The sequence below is a fragment of the Mastomys coucha genome, unplaced genomic scaffold (genome assembly GCF_008632895.1).
Source record: "Mastomys coucha isolate ucsf_1 unplaced genomic scaffold, UCSF_Mcou_1 pScaffold15, whole genome shotgun sequence".
NCBI lineage: Eukaryota > Metazoa > Chordata > Mammalia > Rodentia > Muridae > Mastomys > Mastomys coucha.
In genome coordinates, this window is record NW_022196897.1 from 133,976,358 (window position 1) to 133,989,335 (window position 12,978).

Consider the following 12,978-nt stretch of genomic DNA (forward strand, 5'->3'; position numbering starts at 1 on the left):
CATTTAACTTTTCTTTATATGTGAACACATGTATGGCTGAAATCCTGAAAAGCTACTATGAATAGAAAAATGAACTCTATGTGACAGAGGACAAGTGGGCATGGCAAAAGAATCAGGAAAAACACAAATAGGGAATACGAAAGAGAAGACCCTTGATGGATTTCAGCACATGCAAAGAAAGACATTGGCATTTGTGAAAGTGGTTCTGAAGATAAAAAGACTGTCATAGTCCTCTTCAATGTCACTTTAGGACTGTGGTTGAACTCATTCTAAAATCTGCTTGACTCTGAACATAAGATTAGGAAAGGCAAAAAAAAAAAAGAGGGCTGGAGAGATAGCTCAGAGGTTAAGGTCATTGGCTGCTCTTCCAGAGGTCCTGAGTTCCCAGCAACCACATGGAGGCTCACAGCCATCTATGATGAGATCTGATGCCCTCTCCTGGCCTGCAGGCATATATTCAGGCCGAACACTATACATAGTAAATAACTCATTCTTAAAAACAAAAAAGAAAAAAAAAGTATGAAGAAAGTAACCTGTATCTCAAATACACCAATCACCCAGTTTTGATACTTTAACTATAAACCCTCCTTTACGTTTATGAATCAGCCTGTTTTCAAAACACCAAGACCACATTAAACTCTGCCACACACTTCTGAACTGGCCTCACAGCTAAGTTGCTTCTCAGAGGAGATCAAGAATCAGGGCTCAATAGGGCTGGAATTTCTGCGTGGTAACTGGTTAATGGAACTAAATTAAAATAAAATTAGGCTGATTTATTTTATGTGTATGAATGTATATGCAGTCACGAGTGTGTATGCCTGGTGTTCTTAGACATCACTAATGGCACTGATCCTCTGGATCTGGAGATAATAGATAGTTGTGAACTGTGGGGTACTGGGAACCCAATTCTAGTCCTCTACAAGAGAAACGAATGTTCCAAACTACAGTGCCATGTCTCCAGAACTAATCTGTGGAACATGCAAAACATGATCTTTGGAAAATACACGCAAGTTGAACCACATTCAAAATAAATGTTCAGAATTTATACAATGCAAAGAAAAAGGAATTTTTACACATAAACCTCTAAAAATGCCACATATCCTGAAAGTTTAACTTACTGCTTCAGTGTAAGCTTCACTGTTCTGTTCTTCATGAGCTTCCAGAAGTTTCTGATGGCATGAAAAAAAAAAAATCAAGAAAATACTTTAGGCTAGAAAGCCCTGTTTCTGAAGGAATACTTTAAGCAGAAATCACCTTAGCATCTCATGATCTCATAGTATCTCATAAAATGGGAATATATCCAGTAAGAATTGCCCAAGAAAAGGCTCTAGCTTTGCATTGCTGTTTCAAGACTTCATACTTCCAAACGGTGTTAAACATCCTAACTCTCTTAGCATGAACGTCTACAATGGAAAAAGCAGCCAAGTTCGAGGTACCCAAGAGATAACTAGTCTTCGCTGTCAACTTGACTAAGTTTAGAATCACTATTCCATCACTCCTCTGGGTGTTTCCAGACAGGTTTAAGAGAAGAGGAAGAACTAAAGAAGAAAGAGCCACCATTACTTGGGTCCTGGATTGAATGAAAGGAAAGAGCACGAGGGGCAGCAGACTCCTTCCTTTCTGCTTGCTTACTGTAGACTTGGTGTGACCAGTGGCCTCATGCCCCTGGTGCCAGAATGACTGGTCCAATGAAACTGTAGCCAAAGCAACTTCCTCCATTAAGCTGCCTAATGTTGGATTCTCTGTTACAGCAATGAATCCAGTAGCCAACGCCCCCTTAGACGATTTACTGACTAAAACTCCACCCATCACCAGTCCCACTTAGGTGCCAGCAACCAACAGTAAAGGCTTCTGTCTTCAAAGTTGTTTCAGTACTTACTTTCAATAATTTACATTCTCTGGAGTCAGTAAATGCTGGGAACATTTCCTCGTATTTCTCAAGAGCAAGCTGAGGGGAAGAAAACAACCAGTCACTGAAACTTAGTCAACTAGGGAAGTTGTTAATGCTATCAGTCCAAAAATTTTATTTCCACCTCATTCAACTGTTTAAGAAATATAATGTTAAACTCTACATCAGAATACAGTAAACCTATTTATTTTGAATATTCAATTTTGACTGATGATAACATTTCTAAAATAATTACTAGATTTTAGTTGGGCTGCTGGAGAGAAGAAACAAAATGAAATCTAATTCACTGCTAGGATCTATGTATGTGTGCGACATAGAGACCACCTGCACACCCTCCAAAGGCCAAATGCCTGTGACGTAGGGTGGACTCTAGAGTAGTTTTTTCTCTGTGGCTTTCTGCTGGCCAGTGCTGTGTGCTCAGGCCTCATCTCACTTTCCAGCTGTCCTATTGCTTTGCAGCTTTCTCCGACCTTCATCCTATTCTAACTCTGCTTTTGAGGTTTGTTGTTCATGCTTTTTGTTTTTTTAAATGAGGACTTAGAAGCTGGGTGTGGTAGTCTACACCTTAAGTCCCTGAATTTAGGAGGCAGAGGCAGGTAGATCTCTTCGAGTTTGAGTTACCCTGGAACTAAACAATGAGGACAGCCAGGGCTATATAGTGAGACCCTGTCTCAAAAAAACCAACCAACCAACCAACCAACCAACCAACAACACCCCTCACCCCCCAAGCATCCATGCATCCATCCATCCACCCATCCATCCATCAGGGCCAATGAGGTTTTTTTTTTTTTTTTTTTTTTTTGGTTTTTTCGAGACAGGGTTTCTCTGTATAGCCCTGGCTGTCCTGGAACTCACTCTGGAGACCAGGCTGGCCTCGAACTCAGAAATCCGCCTGCCTCTGCCTCCCAAGTGCTGGGATTAAAGGCGTGCGCCACCACCGCCCGGCCAATGAGGTTTTTAACAGGTAAAGGCATTTGCCACCATGCCTGACTTGAGTTTGATCCCTAGATCCGATATGGTGGAAAGAGAAGACTAACTCCTAAAAGGTGTTCTCTAATTTCCAGACAAGTGCTGTAATATATCCACATTTACCTTCCCCCCCCCCCCCAATAAGTAAATAAGCAACCATAGGTAAAAGGAATGACAGAGTGCACTAATTTTACTATCTTAGTAAGTCTACTGTCTTCCCTAATCTACCTAAATCAACCACTGAAGGAAATCTAAAGAGGACAGCATTGCAGATGCTGAAAGATTCAAACTCACACACCACGGAAGAACTACTGCTTTTACTTTGTGTGTATCAGGAGACAGGTAATACGTATGTGTTCATGTGGCTGTGTGCCCAAGCATGTTAGGGAGTGTATATGTGGCAGCCAGAGGTCAATGTCAAGTGTTTCTCTCAGTCATCCTCCATGTTACTTTTGTGATGGGGCCTCTTCCCGGTTAGCCGAGCAAGCTTCAGGGATCTGCTTATCTCTGCTCTGCTCCTCAATGCTGGAGTTACAAGATGTGAGACAGTTTACCTGGCTTTTATGTGGGTGCTGGGCATCTGAACATGGGTCAGTTCAGTGCTTTATCAACTAAGCCCTCACTACAGCTCTTAACTGTAGGAAAAGACATCAAGGATGGCAAAGCATCTGTCCTCAAGGGTAAAGTCATCAGAAAGAAGCACATTCTCACCTTGGCATTCAGCTCATCCACTATAAAGTGACAGAGCGCTGCCTTGAAGAAGTAATCCTTCGCACTGTACTTCAACAAGGGGTTATCCATAGTGTTTGCTCCCACCTAGGCAGAAGACAGCAAGGCAATGTGATAGGCAAAGCAATCCACTGCTTACTCATCTGTTTTCCTTTAAAAAAAAAAATACCTTTCACTGATACTTATACCTTATACTGATATACTCCATGCCAAGTAGCACAAAGTTTTACTAGATAAGAAATAATTATGAGGGACATGAACTTTTAGAGATGCCTGGAAGATAATCGAGAGAGAGAGGTCTAAGCTCTGTGGTTCTTCCTATGAAATACAACCAGAAGTTTGCTGGGGTTTTCTTTTTTGTTTTAAAAACAAAACAAAAGAAAACAAAACAACAAAAAATAACAAACACCTGTGGACATAGGGCACAGGAGAGGCAACCATCCAGGGATATGACATCAAGAAAAATCACCTGGGGTGGGCGTGGGGGCTACTGAACTTTCTTCTTTTTCTTCTTCTTTTTTTTGTTTTTGTTTTTGTTTTTTGTTTTTTGTTTTTTGGAGACAGGGTTTCTCTGTGTAGCCCTGGCTGTCCTGGTACTCACTCTGTAGACCAGGCTGGCCTCGAACTCAGAAATCCGCCTGCCTCTGCCTCCCAAGTGCCAGGGTTTAAAGGTGTGTGCCACCACCGCCCGGCTATTCTTCTTTATTGTAGTCCCAATATGAAAATAAAGAACCCAGCATTCAGAAGTTCCAGGAGAAGCCAATTAAAAGACAAGAGGTAAAGGTTGTATGAGGCCTAACAAGGGTGGGACTTCCAAAAAGGAGAGTCTGAGTTTCTGCCTCCACCAACACACCTAAATCTCCAGTCGGTGCTAAAGAGGACCTGTGCAGAGAAAGATGATGTAAGTCAGATACAGTCTCAGAGCACAGGGTGAAGGTCACCAATGACAGCAGAGCATAGGTGAAGGTTACCAGTCACAGCAGAGCACAGGGTGAAGGTCACCAGTCACAGCAGACCACAGGGTGAAGGTCACCAGTCACAGCAGAGCACAATGAGAAAGTTATTGATCACAGCAAGACCTAAAACGTACTACAGAAGCAGCAGACAATTTCAGGTAACGGAAATGTTAAACTGTCTAAGTTTGGCCGGGCGGTGGTGGCGCACGCCTTTAATCCCAGCGCTTGGGAGGCAGAGGAGTCGGATTTCTGAGTTCAAGGCCAGCCTGGTCTACAGAGTGAGTTCCAAGACAGCCAGGGCTATACAGAGAAACCCTGTCTCAAAAAAACCAAAAACCAAAAACCAAAACCAAACCAAAACAAAAAAAACCAAAAAACCAAACAAATAAACAAAAAAAAACCTGTCTGTTTGTTTAAAGGAGCTCCCAGAAAAAATTCCTCAGTAAGCATACAAAAATGCTTGAAACTAACTAAAGAAACTAAAAAACAGCCAGGCAGTGGTGGTGTACTCCTTTAATCCCAGCACTTGGGAGGCAGAGGCAGGTGGATCCCTGAGTTCCAGGCCAGCCTGGTCTACAGAGTGAGATCCAGGACAGTCAGGGCTACACAGAGAAACCCTGTCTCGAAAAAACCAAAACAAACAAACAAACAAACAACCCAAAAAAACAAAAAAAAGAAACTAAAAAACAAGGCCCATGATGGAGCTTAGTGATGGAGCTTAGTGGTGGAGCACTTGAGTTCTGTGTTTAAGGCTCTGGGTTCAATTCCCAGAATCACAAAGTAAAGCAAAAACAAAACCAAAAACAAAGCATGAATGAAGAAACACTTGGAGCGAGGGAAATGGCTCATAAGTTAAGAGCACTCGCTATTCACCCAGAGGAAGTTCAGCTCCCAGCATTTTACATGGCTCGTAACCATGGTAACTTAACCCCTGCTAATCTAGGTGACCTGATTACCTGGCTTCTAACCCACTAACATAGCTGCCACTTATCATAAAAGGAGGACAGACCAATCCTTCAAACTGTCCTCTATTTGGCACAGGTGGCACTTATACTCTCCATATATAAAATAAATAAATGTAACATTAATTTATTTATGTTTAAGTGTATTTATTTTATGTATATAACTGCTTTATCTGCATGTACACTTGCATGGCAGAAGAGGGCATCAGATCCCATTACAGATGGTTGTGAGTCACCATGTGGCTGCTGGGAATTGAACTCAGGACTTCTGGAAGAGCAGCCAGTGCTCTTAACTGTGGAGCCATCTCTCCAGCCCCTATTAGCATAAGTGGGAGTTTACTAAGGATGGGCTGGACCTTGAGCCTGGTGTGTATATGAGAGAGGAGTGCTTCGAGGTATTCGAGGTATTCGAGTCTCTACCCTCCTGTGGTTTGCAGCCCCCGACTCCCTGCGCAGGCCTCACGTGGTGTGAGTGCTCTGGGTGGGTGGGGTAGGGTGCAGCATCCATCCAGAAGAGGTGGCTGCTGCTTTAGACCCATCGCTGCCTGACTTTTCTTTTTCTTTTGTAATGACCATAAAGGTCTGACGTCTAATTCTGAGAATATACATTCAGATCCTGCACTTCCTTGTGCTGTATCTGACACTTTTTCAATCGCCGACGCCTTGCCCGCCTTATTACCGGGACCCGGTTTCTCCTGCAGACTGAGGGATCACCAAAGCTCCCTGGTCTGCGGCAATGGAGATGCTGGTGAGGACTAGAGAAGCTGAGTCCCAGACACTGTGCTGGGAATGCTCAATGATCCAGTACTCTGTGAGAGTCTGGTAGCTCCTCAGCAAGCTAGGCACTGATATACGTAGAAGCCCAACAATCCTGATTCCATCCCCAAGTATGGAGTCAAGACAACTGAGAACATGCTCCCACACAGGTTAAGTGTTAATGTTCACAGCAGTATAGTCCTTAACAGACCCCAAGTGGAAGCTCCCTAAATGCCTATCAACAGATGAACATAAAAACCAAAGTATTCCTCAGCCAAGGAAAGCAATGAAACACTGACACGTTACAATGTGAAGAATCTTAAAAACGAAATCAGTCTCAGAAAACAGGTGGTGCAGTAGTTCCATACACGTGGAAGGGTCAAGAGTGGGAAATCAGGGAAACAGAGAGCAGGTTGTCTTCCTGGCTTCTTTTGGAAGTGATACGTAGGCAGTGACGGTTATGAACCTGTCAAGGTGACAACAGTGTGCTCACCTGCTCATAGATCTCGATGGCTTTCTGGTACTGCTCCAGCTGTGCAGCGTAGGCTGCCACCTTCAGCAGACACTTGTTAGCAGAGCTGAAAGTAAGACAGTGCAGAGTAAGTGACAATACTAAGTAAGTGACCTAAGGACGCTTGCTTAGATGACAAAGATGGCATGTCCTTTATCACATATGAAAAGCCGGCTACTGATATGAAGAACAGCACTTGCCTGTTAGATTCTTCTCCTTTGTAATAATCAGCAGATTGTTCATAATGTGCAATTGCCTGAAAATACATACAGTTATTTACAAACAATTCACTCAAAGATCTGCATTAAAAACTACATGTCAGGGCTGGTAGGATGGCTCCGTAGGTAAAGGCATTTGCTAGCAAGCCTGACAATCTGAGTTTGATTCCTGGAACTCTCACAATGAAAGGAGAGAAGGTATTTCTGCAAGCTGTCCCTTGACTTCCACAAGTGTGTCAGGGAAAATATGTATAATCATAAAATAAGTGAATTAATGTAATAAAAAATTTAAATCTACATGTAGACAGATTTTTTTTCTGATAATTAAACTTATTCAGTGACAAATCTTTTACAAATTGGCCTCCTCAGCCAACAGTGTAAAGCACGCAGCGCTAAAGTCTCCAGGAGACAGAACGCTTATATTCATTAATGCTCCTGCTAGGCTCACATATCTGACAACTGGGTCCTAGTTGGTGGTGCTGTATGGCAACATTGTGAATACGTACAGGCTTGCTGGAGGAAGTACATCACTGAGAGTTATCTATGAGAGTTTAGCATCACCCCATTTTTTGTTCCTTCTCTCCTCTGAGGTTGAAGATGCCGCTGCATCTTCTTGGTTTCCTGCTTCTGCCACAATGTCTGTCATTTGTTGTCATGTTTTTCTGTCATAATGAACTCTATCCCGTAGAACTCTAAGCCAAAATAAGTTCTTTGCTTCATAAATTGCATTTGGTCATGCTGTTTTATTAAAAGCAACAGAAAAGTAACCAACAGTTTCCCTCATATGCGGCAAACAGCCCAGCTTCCAATGCAGCCAGGGTGGCCATGACTAGTTCTCTGATGAAAGATGAACAGCCAAACAAATTAGTCTGCATTCTTCCTTTGATCTTTTCTATTTTCCAAAAGACACAAGTCTTTTGTGCCAAGTCTGGTAGACTGAAGCCACAGAATAAAGATGGCAGAATTCTGTCAACTTGTTTCCTAACCAACCACTTACCCTAGCACGTCTGCCATGATCAAATGTACTCTAAGCTCACTGAGGGTTAGTTTAGATTCTGTGAAGCTGTTATGTTCTTCAACTTAGAGCGCTGCTCTGACCCTGTCACCTAAGCCAAGGTGCTCCTTGAAATTTGTGATACCTTAACAATCATCAAATGGAGAGAGCAGAAAGCTAGCAGCTCTCATCAGGCTGTGACAGGATTAGTGGAGTCGGACCACAGGAAACTTCAGAAGGCAAAACACACACTGTCAGAGCCCCAGGCAATATAAAGCATCTGAAGGACAGGATGACACATACTGCTTTAGCAAGCCTGATGAGGTTAGATTCTCGGAAGAATTAGCTGCTTTTCAGGCAGTTGGGGGGGGGGGAGGGGGACAGACCATGTACAAAGGTGAGGGCCTGAAAACCAATGGCCTCTACAGCCCAAGTGGCAAGAGGACACTTTCAAGCAGGGATCAGGCAACCATTTTCTGCAATAGCTCAAATCATACTTTGGGGTCTAATTGCTGACTGAGCTCTGGTGGCAGGTACTCACTGATCCTGTAACACACAGGAATAAATGCTATACCCTAGAGAGTCACAATAGACTTCAGTTTTGCGTGATTTAAACATTTTCTAAATGTTAATTTTGGGAGGGAAGATTAGAGAATGAGGAAGTCAGAGGACACTATGGAGCTAGTTTTCTCCTTCAGTTTTTTCTGGGTTCTGGGAACTGGACTAGTTTATCAGGCTGCACAGCAAATGTTTAACCCCCACTCCCAGCCACTTCACTGGCTCAATTTCATGGTTTGTATTTGCCACAATGCTTTTGCTTCTGATGGTTAAACAGCAAAACACCATTGTTAGCTTCTAGACACAGAGAAGCAAGCAGCAGGTTTGCAGTCCTTTGCCATCATTTACAAAGCTTTCCCACAATAAGCTCCAGATACACAGCCAGTGGCACATACAAATCAGAATGGAAGTGCGAGGTGCAGATATAAGAAAACAAATAGAACAAAGTGGGCTTGGGAACTATAACTTAATACCCTCTGAAAGCCCGTGGCCTCTGCCCATCTGTAAAGTAGTGACTACAGCTGCCAGAGACAACACCACCGAAGCCTTTGGATTAGGAAGCATCCCAAGAACACAGACCTAGAATAATTCTTCAGTAAGACACATCTAATGTGTACTTTAGTCACCTAGCCCACCTATCTAATATGTTCCCCAAACAGATTTCCTCAGTATTATAATAGGAAAGATAAAAATAGAAACAACTTTACATGTGAGCTACAGTTAAAGGTAAAGTACCAAGACAGAAGAAAAACAATAGGTGTACTATAACTCCCTCTTAACAATATAACATTCCATATAAAAGCAGTAGGGACAATAGAATCCTTTGGAATGTTCCTCAGAACTGTCACACGCGGGTTCCCATCTCCACAGAAAGGCAAGCTCTGCAAGGGAAGCCCACGATTGCTGTTCACCATAGCATCCCTGAACCCAGGATAATGCCTACCGTATGGCAGGCGCTTAGTAAACAGAAATGAATGAACAAAAGAATGGCACAATGAAAGGCCCTGCTTTTTGCCAAGATGGTGCCAAAAGCGAAGAAGGAGGCTCCTGCCCCTTCCAAAGCCAAAGCCAAAGCGAAGGCCTTGAAAGCTAAGAAGACAGTGATGAAAGGCGTTCACAGCCACAAAAAGAAGATCCAAATGTCACCCACCTTCCAGCAGCCCGAGACCCTGGGGTTCCAGAGGCAGCCAAAATATCATCAAAAGGGTGTGCCCAGGAGAAACAAGCTTGACCACTATCCTATCTTCAAATTCCCACTGACCACTGAGTCAGCCATGAAGAAGATAGAAGACAACAACACGCTTGTGTTCAGTGTGGATGTCAAGGCCAACAAGCACCAGATCAAACAGGCTGTGAATAAACTCTCTAACACTGATGTGGCCAAAGTCAATATGCTGATAAGGCCTGATGGAGAGAAGGAGGCTTATGCTCGATTGGCTCCTGATGATGATGCTCTAGATGTTGCCTACAAGACTGGGATCATCTAACCGAGTCCAGATGGCTAATTCTAAATACACACTTTTTTTCCCACCATAAAACAAAAAAAGGCCCCTACTAGACTACTGCCAATATTCCAAGTAACACAAGTGAACAATAATAAAAATGACTTTCAGCAAATTTAGGAATGGGGGTGTTGAGGGAAGGCGTTGGGGCTGGGGTGTAGCCCAGTGGCAGTGTAAATGCTTGGCTTCTATGGGGCCTTGGAATTGATGCCAGGCCTCCTGCACCTCCCTTCTTCTGAACTGCTCTGCTTAGCACTGTTTCCATTGTAATAAATGGATCAGGGAAAACACACTGGCTCCTGTAAAAAACCTGGACCACAGAGCTTCTTCTTAGGGAGAGGAAGGTGCGCTCCTCCCAGTTCTTCACTGAGAGCAATGGGCAGGGCTGGGATGGAGCTGCCGGCTCAAATAAGGGGAGAGTTAACATTTGGAATCTAGTCTAACTTAATATTCATTAGGAGATTATGCATTTTAAGGTTGTTTTTTGTTGTTGTTGTTTGTTTTGCTTTGCTTTTTTTTTTGACAGCGTCATTGGAACTGGTCTGCAACTTGGTATGTAGACTGTGCTGGCCTTGAACTCACAAATATCCAACTGCCTCTGCCTCCTGAATGCTGGGATTAAAGCCACACCTGGCTGTAAGGTTTCATTTTAATTATTTATTTTTTGATATTATAATTACATCATTTCCCTCCATGCCTTTTCTCTCTTCAGACCTTCCTTGCTCTTTTAAATTCATGGTCTATTTTTTCCATTTATTGTTGTTACTCTTCAGAAGAGGAAAGAGATTAAATCTCTCTACCTCATCTTCTGAAATGGTAATCTTAGCTGCAGAAGTTACATTCAGAGTTTTTTTTTTTTTTTTAAATAATGCTCATCAAACCAATCACCTGACTCCCTCTTTTCCCAAGTTTTAACAGGAAGACTCAGGAAAGAAGAACAGCCAGTTAGCATGGATCTTCCCTCCAGCGGCGTGTCCACAGTTAGCAATGGATCTTCCCTCCAGTGGCGTGTTACCTTCCAGGCATTTGTGGGCCCTGGTGCTGAAAGGGAGCCCACTATATCTCACCATTCAACCTTAGGAGTCCATTGTGCAGATGAAACACTGTTTTCAGTGTTGAAAATAGCCTCAAGCCAAAGACAAAGTTACAAGGTATGTGCCCATCCTCTGCTGTAAGCAATGCTATGAAACCAGGTTTTTCAGGAGTCAAAACAAGCTATGTCTCCCCTGGATCACCTATGGAAGACCTGCTTCGTCTCCCCTGGATCACCTATGGAGGACCTGCTACGTCTCCCCTGGATCACCTATGGAGGACCTGCTACATCTCCCCTGGATCACCTATGGAGGACCTGCGTACATGCTGGTGAGTATTTTACCTCAGGAAACTTTTGCATGGATGATGGCACATAACACTGCCTAATAGATAAATCTGTGAATGAATTAAGAGAATTAAGAGACATCTGTCATACTGACAGTGAATAATATCTAGAACAAAACAGTACTTCGGGGTAATTGATTTCTCATATATAAATTTTACACTTCACTGACCACAACCTTGTGAGTCCAACCAGGGAGAAGAGAAAACAAGGACATTTAACAGTGTTAAGAGCCTCAAAGTCAGGGACCGTGACAAGCTAGCTGTCTTCTCCATGTCTGAATGTGCCTATGTGTAAGACACACACACACACACACACACACACACACACACACACACACACACACACACATTTGAGACAGTGCCTTGCTATGCAGCCATACTGGCCTTGAACTTATAATCCTTCAGTCCCAAACTCCTGACTGCTGGGATCATGTGAACCACCACAGCAGCCTTTATTTCTTAAATTGCTTTCAACAGAACAAGATGCATCAGTGAGAAAAGGTGCCACCTACTGGTTAATTCACAGAATGACAGAAAGAGAGCAGGCAATAGAAGCTCAAGGACCACCATGACCAACCAAAAGAAGGAAAATGACAGCAGCAGACACCATTTCATGCACCGCCGTCCTGTGGAGCCTATGCAGTTAAGAGGTTAGGTGAGACACTCCCTGGTACAAGGAATGGGTTCCAGACCAGAGCGCTCCTCTGACTGCCAGGCCAGGGTGGGCATTCTCACTTCCGTGGCCTAGAAGCACCTCAAAATGATGTTCTGTACACATCCCGCATCATCCACAAGATCCCTGTCCCCTCTCATTTATTAATACTACACCAGAGAACAACTGCAGACTCGACTCACCCCTCCCTTCCATGTACACACACGTGAGAAAGTCTTCATTAGAGCAAGACCAGAGCTTCCTCAGAAAAAAGAGTTGGGAGTGTGGCTCCTTCTCCTCTCCCTTCCTTCCTTCCTCCCCCCCCCCGCCCCCGTGTGTGTGTGTGTGTGTGTGTGTGTGTGTGTATGTGTTGGGGGTGAACAGCATGAAGCAAATGCAAGCAAATTCTGTGTACCCAACAAATATGTCAGCTGGTATGTCACCAGTTTCAGATGCTTCTGGGATTTGTGACTATGCCAGAGAGGGGGCATAGTATGTGTACTTACTCATAAGTATTTGCTGAGCACCTATTATGTCCTGGGCTTTGGGACCCATCAGAAAGGCAGAGACAGAACTCCCTGACATGACACCAAGACCAGAGGTGAGGAGACAGAAACAACAGAATCATGAGCAAGTATATGCCACGGAATGAGAGGTGGTATGTGGATGTAAAATGAGGTGAAGAAATGAGCAAGTATGTGTACTTGCAGAGATGTCATTTGGTAAGCATTCCTGAGGTCTATAATCCTAACTAGGGGGTCACAAGCTAGAAAAGGTGATAAAGGACACAGGGAGTCAGCTTGCGGGTGTGTGAGGAAGAGCTGAGCAGGCAGAGGGAATGGCTGGTACCCAGGCCCAAGGGCAGGCGCTCATTTGGTACAGGGC

General features: G+C 43.6%; 1 protein-coding gene and 1 pseudogene across 4 annotated transcripts in view; one reads left to right on the forward strand and one right to left on the reverse strand.

Annotated features, from left to right (window-relative positions):
- Napb (NSF attachment protein beta) overlaps nucleotides 1–12,978 on the reverse strand; it is a 43,848-nt gene that overhangs the window by 3,816 nt on the left and 27,054 nt on the right. For all 4 annotated transcript variants that reach the window (XM_031372161.1, XM_031372164.1, XM_031372163.1 and 1 more), the window contains 5 exons: nucleotides 6,993–7,048; nucleotides 6,775–6,859; nucleotides 3,590–3,694; nucleotides 1,880–1,948; nucleotides 1,119–1,169 (listed from right to left, as the gene is read on the reverse strand). In XM_031372161.1, coding sequence (XP_031228021.1) covers nucleotides 1,119–1,169; nucleotides 1,880–1,948; nucleotides 3,590–3,694; nucleotides 6,775–6,859; nucleotides 6,993–7,048 — 366 coding nt within the window. The remainder of the gene's footprint in view (nucleotides 1–1,118; nucleotides 1,170–1,879; nucleotides 1,949–3,589; nucleotides 3,695–6,774; nucleotides 6,860–6,992; nucleotides 7,049–12,978) is intronic.
- LOC116091103 lies at nucleotides 9,582–10,069 on the forward strand (annotated as a pseudogene).